Here is a 16,394-nt window from a genome sequence, read left to right on the forward strand (position 1 = left end):
ATCAGTTTATTTCTTGCTCTACACGATATAGTATATTTTTACACGACAATGCTTCCCTACTCGTCCATCTGCCATGAATAGCTCAACCCCTTATTCATCTCGCGACGGTTGATGGCTCTGAAGCGCTCAGCCTCGAAGCCGTTGCCACGATCTACACCATCCCATCTGTACCCGGGCTTGATGCCGTATCGATTCGGCGGAGCAGCGCCGTTATACACAGGTCTGCAACCCTTTGCGCCCTTCTTCTTCTTCCCCTCCGACGACGACTTGGCCTCGTCGGCGGTCATGAATTGCGTCATCGGGTCGTTCCATCTCTGCTGGTTCTTCAGTTCGCGATTCATGTCCTCGTCGTCGACGCCGCGCGCAAACGTCATGAGTTTCGCGTCGTCGAGCTGCTCCCTGCGCCGGCGAGCCTCCTCCTGCTGTACGTCTCCCTTGAGGGCCTCCTTGGCCTGCCGTTCCTTCTCCTCCGCCTCGGCGGCAGCTTTGCGCGCCTCGGCCCGCTTCATAGATATGTCAACCCGTCGGCCCGTGGCGTCGCGGTACACCGTCTCGGCCTCCTGGGCGTTCTGACGGTGTCGCTCAAAGTCCTCACGCTCCTCACGCTGGCGCCGCTTCAGCTGAGCTGATACCGCTGCTGCGCTTTGCAGTCCGGCGTGCGTGCCGTCGCTCATCTTGACCGATGAGCTGGTGCCGTCTTCGCCCTCGATGACCGGTGCTTCATCATCTTGTGAGCGTAACCGTGTCTCGGCCGCTACCGAGGCGAGGATGGCATCCGCTGCTGAGGCTTCCTCGTCGTTCTGGTTGTTGCTGTTTCTGTTACTGGTATCCTTGGATAGGCTCTTCCAGTTGCTCTTCTTCGTCTTGCGGAATTCGCTGCTCGTGCCCGTCACCGTTACCGGTCCCGCGTCGTTGTCATCGTTGTCCGAGTCACGGGCTTTGACCCAGCTCGAGTCGTCGTTGTCGTCGGTTATCAGCAGTCCTTGGGACGGTGCGGCCACGCCACCCTTGCACTTGCGCTTCTTGGTCGGCTTGGCATCTGCTACTAGATACCGTGAAGCTAGGTAGTCTGCCTTGTCGGGAGCCATGGTGATTGTCGATGAGGGTCTACGTGCCGTGGGAGGTTATGGGGGGTTCCCAGGACTGAAGGCCGACACCCTTCAAGAACAATTGATTAGAGAGCGGTGGGTCAAAGTGGTAATTCTTCTCCGGGTTTTGTTTCGTGCCGTGTGTAGTGGTTGTAAATTGAAACCCCGAGGAGACGATTGGCGATCGCCCAAGGTTGCAGCTTGTGGTTGTATATGCATCTAGTGAAGGGCCCTGACATTGGAAACCTCGTTATAACAATGTGGGGCGGCCTTCACCAACGTTCGTCTGCGAGGCATCGACAGATCAGTTCCCAAGCTTGTTCAAACCTCTCAAGACAAAGAAGACGATACTCTCTCTATTTTTTCGTCTGGATTTCCGTGATTCATTGCACCTCATGCGCTAAACAAAGTCATTCCTTGAATATAGAAGAGACAGCAACCGCTCCGAACATGCCGGCTGGGCGCCAGAAACTCGCCGACACTCGTTGAACACCGTCAGATGAACCGTTGACGCTCCATCCTCCCACCTTCGAGACTGCCCATTTCGTTTGTCGACGTGGTGTGCAGAGAGCACCCGTCCGACGGCGACGACGACACCGTACTTATGCCACAATCCTCGCACCCCCGAGATGACGCTTCCTCGCCGACGACGGAGCCGATCCAGGCGCTGCCCGCCGCGGCCCCAATAAAGAAGCCCTACGGCGGCATGACGCGCCCCGTGTCCGGGCCCGAGCCTCTTTTGCTGTCTTCCATGTTCGACTCGGAGACGGGTCTGTCATTCCGCCGATCCAACCCGTCCGCCGCCTCGCTGTACGCTTCGACGCTGTCGCCCCCCGGTTCCAGGCCCATGTCCCCCGCTGGGCGGGCCTCACCGTCGCGTGTCCTATCTGGCACAGCCTTCGACTCGGCCTACAGCCGGCCGTTCGCAGACGGCGGGGTAGGGAGTCAGCCTGGCGACCCGCTCAATATCATAGTCTCGGCATTTGTGCCCCACATCGCCATCCGTGCGTCGGCCGACGTCGAGAAGATTGCCGCGGCCAAGGGCTTCCGTCGGGGACTCTGGGAGCTCCTCCGCCCCTTTGGCGAGCATATACAGGGAAAGCTAGCCATCAGGGACAGTAACGGCGTCAGCAAGCTAGCAGAGGACTTCTCAGTCCGATTCACAAAATTTGGCGCAAACGTCGAGTACCCCGACCCCGCCGTATCCGGCTTCAGGCTACCCAACCAGGGCCGCAAGGTGAGATACGAGAGCACGGACGGCGAAAAGAAGACGCTGGCCAACGTCGAGGCCGTCGTCGATAAGCATCTGTCGTACGCCGAGGACGAGTTCCGCCATACGGGTCAGGGAGTTGTCGGCTTCGACAACGATGACAACGAGGCAGAGCAGTCATTGGCATCGTCCCCATATTACTCCCTCTACCTACGGAGGCTGCTATCGGGTCTGCCAATTGTGCCGCACGAGACGTTTGCCCACCCAGTGGCGTGCATCATAGCTGTCAGCGCCAGGTCGGACGACTCGGTGGCCGAGCTCAGGCAGCTCTACAGCGAGACTAGCCAGGGCGCCGACAAGCTGCCCGACTGGGTGGACGCCAACTACCTACGATACCACGTGCTTGTGCACGACGAGGAGAACGACGACATCACCAAATCGACGGCGCTGTTTGAGCAGATGAAGCGCCACCTGGGCCTACACTGCCACCTACTCCGCCTGAGAACCAGCCAGAGCGCCGAGACGGACGACGACAGCATCCCGCTGCCCCGGAGCGACTGGATGTCGGCGGATGACGAGCTGGCCGAGATCCACATGAGTGAGGGCGAGGGGGATGGAGAGGGAGAAGATGGTGGCAATATCGACGGCAGCGACGGCTTCGAGGCCCCAACGCGGTACATTTTCGAGTCAGACGCCACGGCCATCCGCACATTTGTGCGCGAGATGGTAGCTCAGTCGATAGTTCCGACCATGGAACGACACGTGTCCATCTGGAACGACCAGGTGGCGTCGCGACGGAGGGGCCTGGCGGGCCGGTTCATGAACCTGTCTCGCAAGTTCAACTTTGGCGGCAGCTCGCGGTCATCGCTGGGGGCCGGCGGGCCGTCAAAGGACAGCTATGACCCATCGGGCTTCTTCCGGGCAGACGCGCCCGAGGCGGTGATGCGCAAGTTGGCCGACTACGCCTTCATGCTGCGCGACTGGAAGCTGGCGCACTCGACGTACGAGCTTCTGCGCTCCGACTACGCCGACTTCAAGGCGTGGAAGTACCATGCGGCCTGCAACGAGATGGCGGCTGTCAGCCTGCTGATCCAGCCGCAGCAGATCTCGGCCAAGAGCCGGCGCGAGACGGTCGACCAGATGCTCGAGTCGGCCTTTTACTCGTACAGCACGCGGTGCAGCGCCCCCTACGGCGCCCTCCGCTCCCTCGTCCTCACGCTCGAGCTGCTCCGTCTCCGCGGCGGCACCAACATCGACGACGCCAGCCGGTGGGGTCTCCGTCTCCTCGACGCCAAGATCCTGGGCCCCGTGGGTGACGCCCTCATCAAGGAGCGCGTGGCCGTCTGCTACGGATCAAAGGAGGGCGTGGGCTCGTCGTGGAACTGGGGCGGTCGCCGTCGCAAGTCGGCTGCGTGGAGCATCCTGGCAGCAGACGCGTGGATCCGCCAGTCCCGCTACCTCCCCGCACGGAAATGTCTGGACGAGTCGCACAACATGTACGCTCTCCTGCCGTCGAAGCAGGGGATATCGCACTTCCACGAGGCAAGCCTCTTCCTCGACTCGCTGCAGCGTCAAGTCACGGAGAAACTTGGCCGCGCCCACGGTCACGGTCACGATGTCGGCGGTTACAATGGAGCAGCACAGGAAGCAGCCTCACGAGGTCAAGACGACGAGAATGATGGGACAGATGAGGAGAGCGAGGCAATGGTCGATACTAGACCTAGAAGGTCCAGCACAGCTAGGCATGCTGTTCCTATTGAGACGGCTCCCTTGCAAACCGGCGATGCTGCTGCTGCTACTGCTGCTGACCATAATCAAGATGGGGATAAGGGATATACAGGCTTTGATAAGAGTTAGAATCATGGCTTAACCTCTCTCCCTCTGTCTCCTTCTCGTTCCTTTTCCCCATAATTTCTCCCTTTCTGCCAGGTTTTGGGCTTTAAAATCACTTGTATATAGATTTGTAGTGGGTGGTTCACTCTCGCTGTTTCTCCAGTCACCTGGTTTGGGCAAGATGCAATGCAGATAATAGATATTCAGGCGTCAGTCAAAGAATATACAATTGTCCTTTTTTATGACGAGCTGATCCTTCGAGTTTCACCTCCTCTGTATCATGAGTAAGGAAGAAAAAGAAAAAGAAAAAAGAGTACGGAAGACGAAGAATTGGATAATTTAATGTCGGCAGCTGACGTCGTGTTGCTGTTTTATCCTTATGCTCGTGTCGCGTCCAACCAGAAAAACCCCCCACGTAAATGCCTAGCAACCCAAAACTTAGTCTCGACATCGTCAAGCTCAATTCTCCTCCTCTTTTCCTTTTCATCCTGTTCCCGCTTCTCTTATCCTGATCGAACTACTGATAGAGGCCACCTAGCCTTGTGTTCTCGTCTCGTCGCCCATCATGGGCGAACTCTTTGATTACCTGGCAGAGCACGATAGCAACTTTCGCAAGTATGCCGTCACCACAACAGCCGCAAAGGCATCCCCCTTCCCCCCCCCCCCCCTACACTAAAACAGACTGCTGACAACACACACACACACACACTCTGATCATATAGAGGCCGCTTGCCAGCTCTTTACTCCGACTTCCGATCGCAGCAGACCCTCAACCCAGATGGGTACCAGGCCAATCTATCAGCATGGCGACACGCCCTCTCGCACCTTGCATCGCAGGGCCTGCTGGCACGACACACGAACGACTCGAGCACATTGGTGGCCAAGGTGGACGGCGGACTCCTGGAGCAGCTGGAGAGCAAGCAGTACGGACAGCCGCTGGCCCTGGGAACCGTCGTGCGGGACGCAGTGTCTGCCCGTGAGCTGGTGGACCTACAAGAATTCAAGAAGGCCCCGCAGAGCATATACCGTCGTGGATGGGGGGTGGTCCCCTGGTCCGTGTTGGGGTGGACGATGCGGCAGCTGGGTGTGACGGACCCAGCACGGGGGGAGGACACACTGCCCACAGGCCAGTACGTGGTGCTCGAGAACCTCGAGGGTCTGGCGCGGGAGCTGTCGGAACGCATGGCGGGCAAGACGCTGTCGATGCTGGACCGCGTCTTCACCAGGAAACAGTTCCAGCAGGTGTTCGTGTCGCGGAGCAAGACGTTGTCTGACCAGGATATGGATCTGTTTCTTCTGTTCCTGTCGCGCGACAAAGGCATGATCGCGTACGACGGGCAGACGCTCCGGTTCAAAGACAGCAGCAACCCCTCGCCCACCATTACCGAGCAGGACACGACGGTCGCCTCCATAAAGGACCTTTCGGCCACGCTGCGCCACCAGGTCGACCTGCTCAACGATCGTGTCGACGACCTGGAGATCAAGGCTAAGACGGCCGTGGCCCGCAAGAACCGCGTCGCCGCCCTGGCTGCCCTGAAATCCAAGAAGCAGACCGAGTCGACGCTCGCCAGCCGCTACGCCACGTTGGCCCAGCTAGAGGCCGTGTCTGTCAAGATCGAGCAAGCAGCCGACCACGTCACCCTGGTCAAGGTCATGGAGTCGTCGACCGGCGTCCTCAGGGACCTCAACGCCCAGATCGGCGGCGCCGAAAGGGTCGATGGCGTCATGGACAGCCTCAGGGAGAAGATGGCGGACACGGACGAGATTGCCGGCATCCTGGCCGATTCCAATGTCGCCGTCGACGAGGACGAGCTCGACGACGAGCTTGACGCCATGGAGGCCCAGGAGAAGGCCGCCCGTCGCGAGGAGGAGGACGAAAAGGACGCCCGGGAGGCTCTCGAGAAGATCGGCCAGCTTCCCGGCGTGCCGGTAGAAGAGGAGGATCTGCTGCGCGGGGAGAAGGAGCAGTCACCCACAACGACGACAGGCATCGCCAACTTGTCCGTGCGCGACGAGCCACAGAGGGAGCGTGCATGAGGGCATCATCTCATTCCTTACCGACTTTACTTTCTGCAATCGTGAATGGGACTGGCGTTTATGGGATACTCATCAACGGGGCTGTTTGTTTTCACTGGGCAGCTGATGTATCATGGCTCTCTCGCTCTCTATTGATTCGTATAAGATGCCCTTCTTTTATCTTTCATCATCACTTTCTATATGCAAAGACTAGTACAAAGAATGCCTATTACCCGGGTCATAGAAGTACAGGATCATGTTGGCTGTGCTGATCCCCCGCCACCTCGGCAAACGGAGGACCGTTATGCTCTGCCACATACTGTTGCTCTTGCTTCTCGTCGCCGTTGGTCTGCTCGGTTGGGGGTGGAGCATCTTGTCCCCCTCCGTTCTTCGCCTGCGCACTGCTCCTCCTTGCGTTGGCAATGAGGTCCTTGAACGAGGCGTCGTGTTTGGTCGCCCAGGCCGGCCCGTCAAAGTCCTTGTCGTTTATGACCACGGTGGACTGTCTGCCCGACATCCGCCCGCCCTGCGTCCTCTCCCACATGTCGAGGTCATGAAGCAGCTCGGTGCGCCTCTTCGGCTTGACCGCGTCGCAGTTGGCATTCCACAACGTCACCCACTCCTTGTGCCGCTTCTCGAGGAGCGCGCGGGGGCCCTGGTTGGAGATTCCCAGGTCGCCTAGCTTCTTGCGTAGGGCTTGGTCCTTGAGCATCGAGTAGCTGAGCGAGGGGAGACGTTCGAGCGGGTGGGCGGGTTGCTGGCGGTGCGATAATGATGGGAAGGGAGTGCCCGGTTGCAGCGTGTTGTCTTGCCGCTGCGGTCTTGGCTTGACGGGGCCGGGACATGATTCTAGATGTTGGAAGACTTGCCATTCCTTCATGCGCTTCTGGCAGCTCGGACAGGGGACAAGGCCATCGGCTGGGTCATTTGTTAGTTTATGTCTTGTTTACTCATCCCCCCTCTGTGACCTGGGATATCTTACCGGGTTCTGGGGTGTAGTCTTCGTCATCTGACGCCTGTATGACAATCTCCTCCTGGTCCTGCTTCTCTTCGTCCTCCGGGTCGTCTGCCGGTTCGGTCTTTTTCTGGCTGAGCCTCGCTGACGATCGTAACCTCTTTGTATCCGGCGCAGCCTGCTCGTCTCCTTCCGGTACCGTCGCCTTCCTCTTGGATGTGATGATTGTCGTCATCTTTTTGCGCGCCAGCTCCAGCACCGACGGCCTCGCCTTCTTGAATGACTGGACCGCCTCCTCCATAGACCAGTTGCTCCGCAGCCGAATCTCCTGCTCCGACGCCCTGCACAGCGGACACTTGTTCTCGTTCGACAGGGCTCGTCGTATGCACAGGGAACAGAATGTGTGTGAGCACGACGTAATCATTGGCGTCTCATAAAAGTCCTTGCAGACCTGGCATCGCAGGGCAGATTCAAGCGCCGATAGGGCCGAGAGTGACGTCGACAGCCAGTCGGTTGAGTCGGCGACATCGTGATTGGCCATTCTGGGAATATATGTAGACTTTTCCTGGCGGATGACTGTTGGCCTTTTCTTGAAAAACATGTACCAAAAAAGTCGATTTCTGTCGTGGCCGCCGTCGCGTATTGCTAGGAGAGACGCGTTAAGACGATGACGATTACATGCCTTCCCACTTAGTACCACCCCGTCAGATACATATATCTGTTTAGTAGGGTATCATAATTAGAGGAATGGCGCTGTGCTCTGGTAGGTGTTCGCTAATCGAGGCGATCCACTGAATGTCCATTATCCATCACGTGAAGACGCGTCCCTTCCATCGACGCGTCTCTCATTAAGAAATAATCCGTTCTTTTTTCACCGTCGACATTCTTGTTTGAAGATCGGTTTTCACTGGACCAGGGTTCGAGGGCAGGGTATCATGGATGAATACAAGAAATACCTGGCAGAACGGCTCCTCAGCGAGGAGCAGCCAGTAAGTGACAACGCTGAGATATGAGATGACATGGATCAATCAGGACAAGTTTGCTAACCCCGCGATAGATAACATATCGCCTTCTAAGCAGAGTTCTCGATATTCATTTGAATACTGCCAAAGAGTTTGTCTTACAGCCACCCAAACCGTAGACATCTCTCTAATAACTTGGCCCAGGATGCTCTACGACTACCACTCTTACCAGAATGCCGAGAAGCCAGAGTCCATCTACGCCACTTATCTGCTCTCCGGCATCAAGAAGAAGACTCAGGAAGATGGAGATATCGAGATGAGCAGTTCGATGCCCGAAAACGACGAGGATGTCCCCATAACCACACTGACTCTCGTCGGTCAAGACAAGCTCAAAGGTCAGTGGACTAATGTTAGACAGCGTACACACACGCAGCATATGGCTTACATGCCGGGATTGAAGACATAATGGCCGAGTACCAAGAGGTCTCGTCCATCCACATATACAGCTTGGCGCCGCACCCCCAACGCGACCTGGCCGTCATTTCAGACCTGTCACGCTCCCTGGCAGAGTACACAGCCAAGGACAGGGACACCAAGAAGTACGGCGCCGTCGAGAACCCGTATGTCCGCCGGAGAGAGCGCCAGGCTCGTCCCGCGATGGCAGCAGCAGCAGCGCCGGCAAAGCCCCGGCCCGTCAAGACCGAGCCCGCACCAGCAGTCAAGTCAGAGACCAATCCTGAGCTCCCCACGGCGGCGGCGGCGGCCCCGCAGAAGACTAACCCATTCACTGCCGCCACCGCCAACTCCAGCAAGGTCAAGAAGGAGCTCGGCGCGGGAGGAGACTCCTCCAAGGAGAGCACACCAGCCCCCAAGGGCCCCGCCTCAAAGAGGGGAGGCATCATGCAATCCTTTGCCAAGGCAGCATCCAAGCCGCCCAAACCCAAGGCCGAGGTGAAAAAAGAGGAAGACACGGCCATGGCACTCTCAGATGACGGTGAAGCTGATGATGACGACATTATCTCCACAAAGGAGAAGACAAAGACGGACGACAGAAACGACAACAGCACGGGGAGGAAGAGCAGAAAGCAGCGTGAAGAGGAATTGCGACGTATGATGGAAGAGGAAGAGGCAGAGGAGGAGGAAGAAGAGATGGAGGAGGTTGACCCGGCAGATCAGGAGATGGACGAGGCACCTGAACCAGAACCTGAGCCGGAGCCTGAGACAAAGGACGAGTCGGTCGATGAGCCGCAGGAGGTGGTCAAGACGGAGAACGGTCGGCGCAGAGGGAAGCGTCGCATCATGAAGAAGAAGCGTATCCTGGACGAACAAGGATACATGGGTACGTTCTATATCTTACACTCTCCACGATTCGAAGCATGAGGGATTAACCTTTGTTTGCGCAGTCACAATTCAGGAACCTGGATGGGAATCCTTCTCCGAGGACGAGGCACCTCCACCAGCTAAGAAGGCTGCTTCAACACCGACGACGTCATCTTCTACTTCTGCGGCTTCGAAAACAAAGAAGGCGCCTGCCAAGGGCGGCCAAGGGAACATCATGTCCTTCTTCTCTAAAAAGTAGCAATACTACTGATTTATTGATGCAAAATGCCAAGTTACCAGCATCTATGTCTCACATATACTTCACGTTCTTCTTATTCTTTTTCTTCTTCTTTTCATCATATAGCATCATGGAGTGGTCCTTTATTTCAACGAGTTGACGAAATCTGGATCTGTCTGACGAGGACCTCGGCTCTCGTATTGTTGTCTGTTGTCGCGTATCCTCCCCAAGACTTCGCCGAGGCGCTTGGTGCCCTCGATCAGATCCTCCTCGTCCACCCAGGAGAAGCACAGGCGTATCTCGCTGTCGAACCGGGCACCGTCCTCGTCACCGTGGACCTCGAAGATGTCGCCGGACCCGACAATGAGATTCTCCTCTTCCATGGCGACGTCGGCAACGAGCTTGGCTGACAGCCCATCCTCGAGGGTGAACCAGATAAAGTAGCCGCCGTATATGTCGGATCCGAGCAGGGACGTTTCGCGCACACGGACACCATGGGGGGAAACGTGTTGGCGGATGGCGTCGACCATGATGCCGTGTCTCTTCTGCAGCGCCGGCCGCGTCGTCGAGTCAATGTAGGATTCTAGCTCGCCGCTGTTGACGAGGCTGCTGATGATGGCAGCAGACAGCTGGCTGGGACAACCGCCAGACCTCGTTGATCCCGTCATGCTGAGCCCCTCGATCAGCGCGGGGAAGGCTTCGGCCCAGCCCGTCCTCACACCGGGGCCGGCGATCTTGCTAAAGGAGCCGTTGCTGATGGTGTTTCCGAAGCCCTTGAGGTCAGCGCCATCCATGGCGCGATCAATGTCGCATAGGCGCGGGAGGCGCATCTCAGGGGGTGCGTCGGACGCCGGCGGAAGTTTGGCACCTGGTGCCGTGGGCCACTGCAGGAAGTCGTAGACGTCGTCGCTAATGACGAGGGCGTCGTACTTGCGGGCCAGACGTACTAGACCTTCGCGACGGCGCAAAGACATGGTCTTGCCAGAAGGGTTAGAGCAAGTCGGCACAACATAAATGATGTGCTTGTAAATCTTCCTTCCCAGTCTTCCATCTTTGAAGGGCTGTCGAGCATGTTAGTTCCAGCGTGCAAGGTCGATAAGGCGCGCAGAACAAACCTCAGACTTGGGGAGATCCTTCTCCTGCTCCTCTAGGGCGCGAATCTTGTTCTCCAGGGCATCCAGATCAATGCCTTCTTCGTCTTCGGGTGTGGCCTTAAGTCGGCCCTGGAAACCGGCGTCGTCAAAGATGGCGCAGCCGAGGTAATAGCATGGAGCGACGATCCAGACAGCGCGGGTGAGCACGGGGTCAGTAAAGGTCTGCAGCACACACGCAATATTCTGGCTGGCACCTCCCGTAATAGAAATGCGCTCCGGGTCTGGGTCTACACGGTAGTGGCGTCCCAGCCAGCACGCGAGACCTTCACGGAGGGGACCGTACCCGCAATCGGGCCCATACTGCAGCACGGGCGTGTAGACGGTCGGATCGGCCAGGATCCTCTGGGCCGCCTGCGACAGAAGGCCGGCCGGCAGCAAGCTGGGTGACGGCCAGCCACGGAGGAGGTTGATCGCTTTCTTGGGCGCCGACATGTTGATATGGATGTTGAGTGATGAGAAACGGGTGGTCGCCATGATCTAGATTGATTGATGGTGGGGGTGTGCGATGTCGGCCTGTTGTATTTAAACCCGCTCGCTTATAACTGCTCACGGTTGAGGGCTTTCCCCTTTTTTTTTCCTCAATTAGTTCAACGTTGTAGTTCCCGTGACAATAGCCGATGACTAAATAGATGGTCAACGTCTTATACCGTCTCGATATCAAAGCCGACAAGACTTACTGTATGTGGCATCACGAATTACGCACCTGGCGATTGTGATGAGTCCCCGCACGGAAAAGCGCGAACTATTGCTCCACAACGAAGCCGCGTTCTTCCCCAGATAGTATTCTTGGAGACAAAGACATGGCGTGATTTATCAGGGCTGGTAAGAAGATTTTAGCAGTTCACAAGAGTCTTTTTTTTTTCACCCCAAGGGGCAAGGTGCCTGTACGAGAAGCTGTTCGAAGCTCATAAAGGGACTGATGATGATGCTGTTTATTTGCAGTTTCCAAATGACACCCTCCTTGACATGCTCCTTCCCTGTCTTACATAATAACATGGATGGCGTGCTGATGGGAAAGTGCAAGTGCGCAGGACTGGCAACCTGCCCTTACTCTTCTTGTCAGAGGAATTTCAGCCATGACGTTTCCCCATGCTGCCTCTATATTGAATAAGCTCACACCACCCAGCTGCAACCTTGGAGCTTCCTCCCCCGAGTTCATCCTTACGTTGATGCCAGTTGCCAGTGAAACTTTTATGTCTCCTGCGGCCCGTGCTGACCTCTTCAGAGGACAAGGCACTTCTGTCAGTGTCCTGATCTGGACTCCAAGAACCTTCATCAATCTCCCAATGGACAGTGATGTAGTCTTTTCAAGTTTTTTTTTCATGCCCCAAGAGGACAATAGTACTGGTAAAACAACAACATTCGCACTTAGCCGTAGAGTTCCGTAGACGCCTGCCATTACCCACATCGCTAAATACCAATTGTTTTCTTCCTTTACATCGTCAAGACATGGCAGAGACGTACAGCAGAGAGAGAATCAGGTGGCTACGGCTTAAACGTGATACGCCGCCGCCCCCTCTCCGAAGATCAGGTGAGGCTTCCTCTTGGCAAGGTCCAGCATGGTGGTGGCGAAGACGCCGTTGGCCCAAGCGAACCAGCTCCTAGTGTACTGCGCAGACCTGTTCACGTCTACGCTCTCGTGGACGAGACCGAGCTTGGACGAGGTGAGGACGAGCCGGAGGCACTCCTTAATCTCCTCGTCGCTGTCTGATGTCTGGGCCTGGATGAGAAGACTCATGGGCCAGGCATTCTTGAGTCCGATGTGCGGCCCTGTAAATGTGTCAGCATGGGTCGCCCAGGGATGGTTGAGAAGGAGAAAGGGAGGGAATGAGAGCATGGCAAGAACTGACCCCCAATACCCCTGAACTCCTTTCCACGGAGATAGTAGGGGTTACCACCCTGGTCGAGAATCATCTTCCTCGTATTCTTGTAGATCGGGTCGTCTTTCTCGCAGAAGCCCATGACAGGCAGGGCCAGGAGCGAAGGGTAGTTGGCATCATCCATCATGATGGAGGAGCCGTACCCATCGACCTCGTAGGCAAACACGTCACCATACTTCTTGTGGGAGACGACGCCGTGCTCCATGACACCCTTGCGGATCCTGTCGCTCCAGCCAGCCAGCTCGTCGGCGAGGGCAGCCTTGCCGGCAGCCTTGAGCATGTCAGCGGTGCGCCTAAGCTCGACGGACATCATGGCATTGGCGGGGATGAAGAAGCCCAGTATGGTAGCGTCGTCGCTGGGACGGAAAGCAGAGCGGACCAGCCCGGTCCCGCTGTTGAGCGGATTGCCGATGCCGTGGAGGTTGAGGGTCTCGGTGCCGAGGTCCGTCGTGCGCTGAAAGGTATAGTGGTTCTGCAGGAAGTGGCCGTTGACGGGGTCAAAGGTGGGTGCCGACTGCTGCTTGAGGACCTCGACGATGGTGCCGACGGCCTTGAACCAGCGCGAGTGGAGGAAGTCGGTGGATGCCGAATGCTCGTAGTAGTCGTTTGTCAGGGCGAGGAAGTGGGCGAGCGAGTCGAGCTCGTACTTGCACTCGAAGACGGAGCTGGGCTCGTAGGCGGGCTGGACGCGGTCGTCCTGCCCGTTGTTGGAGACGGGGAGGTCGCTGATGGGCGGCGGCTGGAAGGCGTTGCAGTATGGGCTCTCGATGACGTATTCGCTCTGCGTGTTGATGGCGCCCAGGATGAGCTTGGAGATGGCCGGGTCCTTTCCCGCGAGCGCCTGGTACGGCCGCAGCTGGTTGGCCGAGTCACGCAGCCACTCGGCTATGATGTCGCCCGTGGTGACGAACGACTGCGGCCCCTGCCACGCCCCGTCGTCGCCAAACACCTTGAAGGAGCCGAAGCGGAAGAACCCGGCATCCTTGGTCCCGCCGGCCGTGTGGAATTTCACCGTCGTGTCCGTCGTCGACGGAAACGTGTTCTCAAACAGTCGCGCCAGGTCAGGGTCTTGTATGCGCGCCGTCATGTCGCTGATGACGCGTTCAATCTCGTCCGAGTGGAACGTTCGGCATCGCCTCTCGGGCCGTTGGAAAGGGAGCTGCAGCTTGCCTTCTGACAGTGGGTTGCTATGTTCGGTCAGTCATTATCGTGACCAGACAAGAGAGCAGGCGAGTAGCTGTTCAGATACATTACATATAGATAGAGGCCACCTACTGTGAGTGCGTTGAATACGACATGTAATCTGGGCATGCTTCCACATAGTCCAGGTCGCCGGCCAGAGGTTCTTGGCCGTCGGCACGAGCGTTCGCCACGCTGGCAGCCAACAGTCCTAAGCGCAGAAGACGTAGCGCCATGGTATATGTGTGCTTCCTTCTCAACGCCGGCGGTGAAGGTAGAGAGGGCAGGGGGGGAGGAAGGGATGGTGAGAGAAGAAAAGAGAATGGGGATTCAATAGTTCCAAGGTGTGAAACGTGGGATTTACTACGTATTATATATTATGTACAGTAATTACGACGCTGGGGGTTGGTGGGGCTTCGTGACCGAACAGAGAGATCAGAGTTAACACCGTTTGACGAATGACAGCAACAGTCATCATACTGGTAGTATCGTAGTAATTGTTGGCAATACCTACTGATTGAGTACTGTATGGGTATCTAAATCATCAATTGCGCTATCGTATATATACATCGTGGGGGAAGGAAAGCGTAGTAGAGCAGAAAGAAACAGTGATCCCTCCAATACTGATTTTATACATAGACGCCATCTACCAGCCCCATGTCCGACTCGACGCCGTAAAAACAGGAGGCTTCCACTGAATCTTTGTAGGGTCAATGACCCGACGCTTCTTGCCCATCTGCTTCTCCCTCTGCTTGATGAGCTTGTCGGGTATGACAATCTTGTGATCGCTGCGGTGGTAGACCTGCATCCTGAGGGCCTGGAGAGTGTGCTCAACGTCCTGGGTCGTCATAGCCAGGGCCGTCGAGATGCCCTCGATGGTGGCCTTTTCGTCCTTTTCATTGTAGCTCACGAGCAGGTCGAGGATATTCTCCGACCAGTACTGTCGGTAACTCAGCAGACCGAGATCGGACAGGGGCTTCTCTGGAGAGCCTAGCTTGCCCTCTATGCGGGACAGCTCGTAGGAGAACTGGATGAGCAGACGGCCGAATCCCTTGCGCTGGTACTGCGGAAGGGTCAGGATACACGCGACGTTGTACCCGTCCGCGCTCTCCTTTTCCTTGGAGAAGTATCCGACAATGTGGCAGCCCTTGTCCGATCGCGTGGCCATGACGTAGAAGAGGAAGGGGTCGACGTCGTAGAAGAGCGTCTTGTGGTCGAGGAACATCTTGGACAGGAGGCACAGGTTGCGGCACCACGTGCGCTGCCGCCGTCCGTCAATCTCGAAGAAGGAAATGTACTCGTCGCGGTAAATTTCGTTCCCGGGCGGGTGCTGCAGCGAACACTTGCGTCGGTGACGGCCAAATGACACCTCGTCCGCGTAGTAACCCAGGCAGAACTCGCACAGGTAGATGACGTCCTCCTGACTGAAGATCTCCGGGTACGGTGAGAAGTACCACGGGAACAGGTCGTGCTTTCCGAACTGCACCTTGGAGATGTTTCTTATTCGCGAAACCTCGGTCGGGTTCTGCGTCATGGACCCCGATGTTCGGAGCTTCTCGATCTCCTGCTCTCGGTTGAAGCCATCCTCCTTCTTCACTTCACCTTCCTTGTCTTCTGCTTCTGCTCCTGCTATTGCACCGTCCTGGGCGACGGGTGTTGCACTGGCCTCTTTGCTGTCGCCATCCGGGCCGACGGATAATGATTTACGCGCATCTGCGGGTTCGACGAATTCGACTGGACAGAGGTTGTGTTAGCATACGTATCATTGCTACCTCCTTTGCCCAACCACATGCCTGCGCATTGATAGGATATACACACCTGTTGTTGGACGGGGGGTTGCGGCCTCAGACGCTACTGCAGACTGATCCCTCTTCCCCGGACGCTTCTGCGCCTTCTTGGATACCTGGGCCTTCTTCTCGGTCGCCTTCTTCGTCTTGGAGTCCTTGGGCTTGGCTTCCTCTGGCTTGGGCCACTCGACATCCTGTTCCAAGTCGATGCGCGCCAAGGGCACCCACTCGTCCAGACGCTTGTTGAAGTTGTCAAAGTTGCAGTAGAACTGCTTGCCGCTCTTGGTCGTCTTGATACTCAGGATCTCGGCACGGCGCGGCTGGCCATTCTTCTCGACCCACGCGATACAACCGGTCTTGAGCGTGTCGGGGGTTGCTCTCCCCTTTTCGCGGGGCGCATCGGACCCGACGGTCGCTTCTCCCTTTGTTGGGCCGGCCGCCATGATGAAAGATGGTCAAGTGCTGGTGTTGTTGGATGGAAATGATGGCGCTTGGGAGATGGAGAACTTTGGAGTGCGCTTCTCATCGATCGCATGTGCATGCAATAAGTCGATGTCATCTTTTTAGAGGGGCAGCGGCAGAAAACGCGCCCAGAAGCGGCTGCGTATTTTGCGGGCGGTGAGTGGGTAGAGTATGGGATAAGTAACTATTCGGTACTTGCATAGTACAGTTTAACTGAATATCTAAGGTTGAACGACACAGGCTTCGTAGTATCATCATGTGAATCTAGGTACAAGACGATAAATTTTTACCAGATCAAGCTCATAAACGA

General features: G+C 56.7%; 8 protein-coding genes across 8 annotated transcripts; 3 read left to right on the top strand and 5 right to left on the bottom strand.

The window, feature by feature from the left end:
* Nucleotides 1-56: 56 nt before the first annotated feature.
* GMORB2_4206 (pre-mRNA-splicing factor CWC26) lies at nt 57-1,088 on the bottom strand (the record flags this gene model as incomplete). Its single annotated transcript, XM_035466181.1, has 1 exon — nt 57-1,088. One exon carries the CDS (start codon nt 1,086-1,088, stop codon nt 57-59), a length of 1,032 nt encoding a protein of 343 aa, XP_035324018.1.
* Nucleotides 1,089-1,692: 604 nt separating this feature from the next.
* On the top strand, nt 1,693-4,155 carry GMORB2_4207 (trafficking protein particle complex subunit 8; the record flags this gene model as incomplete). The annotated part of the gene is made up of 1 exon (XM_035466182.1): nt 1,693-4,155. One exon carries the CDS (start codon nt 1,693-1,695, stop codon nt 4,153-4,155), a length of 2,463 nt encoding a protein of 820 aa, XP_035324019.1.
* Nucleotides 4,156-4,696: 541 nt separating this feature from the next.
* Nucleotides 4,697-6,168, top strand: GMORB2_4208 (charged multivesicular body protein 7; the record flags this gene model as incomplete). The annotated part of the gene is made up of 2 exons (XM_035466183.1): nt 4,697-4,746; nt 4,854-6,168. 2 exons carry the CDS (start codon nt 4,697-4,699, stop codon nt 6,166-6,168), a joined length of 1,365 nt encoding a protein of 454 aa, XP_035324020.1.
* Nucleotides 6,169-6,469: 301 nt separating this feature from the next.
* GMORB2_4209 (E3 ubiquitin-protein ligase RAD18) lies at nt 6,470-7,643 on the bottom strand (the record flags this gene model as incomplete). The annotated part of the gene is made up of 2 exons (XM_035466184.1): nt 6,470-7,065; nt 7,130-7,643. Coding segments are annotated over 2 exons (1,110 nt in total), but the record flags the coding sequence as incomplete, so codon positions are not given.
* Nucleotides 7,644-8,269: 626 nt separating this feature from the next.
* Nucleotides 8,270-9,643, top strand: GMORB2_4210 (DNA polymerase delta subunit 3; the record flags this gene model as incomplete). Its single annotated transcript, XM_035466185.1, has 3 exons — nt 8,270-8,459; nt 8,498-9,403; nt 9,468-9,643. 3 exons carry the CDS (start codon nt 8,270-8,272, stop codon nt 9,641-9,643), a joined length of 1,272 nt encoding a protein of 423 aa, XP_035324022.1.
* A 122-nt stretch (nt 9,644-9,765) lies between these two features.
* On the bottom strand, nt 9,766-11,208 carry GMORB2_4211 (Aspartate/methionine/tyrosine aminotransferase; the record flags this gene model as incomplete). Its single annotated transcript, XM_035466186.1, has 2 exons — nt 9,766-10,683; nt 10,738-11,208. 2 exons carry the CDS (start codon nt 11,206-11,208, stop codon nt 9,766-9,768), a joined length of 1,389 nt encoding a protein of 462 aa, XP_035324023.1.
* A 1,060-nt stretch (nt 11,209-12,268) lies between these two features.
* Nucleotides 12,269-14,071, bottom strand: GMORB2_4212 (uncharacterized protein; the record flags this gene model as incomplete). The annotated part of the gene is made up of 3 exons (XM_035466187.1): nt 12,269-12,546; nt 12,627-13,843; nt 13,932-14,071. 3 exons carry the CDS (start codon nt 14,069-14,071, stop codon nt 12,269-12,271), a joined length of 1,635 nt encoding a protein of 544 aa, XP_035324024.1.
* Nucleotides 14,072-14,481: 410 nt separating this feature from the next.
* Nucleotides 14,482-16,065, bottom strand: GMORB2_4213 (histone acetyltransferase HTATIP; the record flags this gene model as incomplete). Its single annotated transcript, XM_035466188.1, has 2 exons — nt 14,482-15,569; nt 15,654-16,065. The coding sequence occupies 2 exons, from the start codon at nt 16,063-16,065 to the stop codon at nt 14,482-14,484; spliced, it is 1,500 nt and encodes a 499-aa protein (XP_035324025.1).
* Nucleotides 16,066-16,394: the final 329 nt, after the last annotated feature.

The sequence above is a fragment of the Geosmithia morbida genome (assembly GCF_012550715.1).
Source record: "Geosmithia morbida isolate 1262 chromosome Unknown scaffold_2, whole genome shotgun sequence".
NCBI lineage: Eukaryota > Fungi > Ascomycota > Sordariomycetes > Hypocreales > Bionectriaceae > Geosmithia > Geosmithia morbida.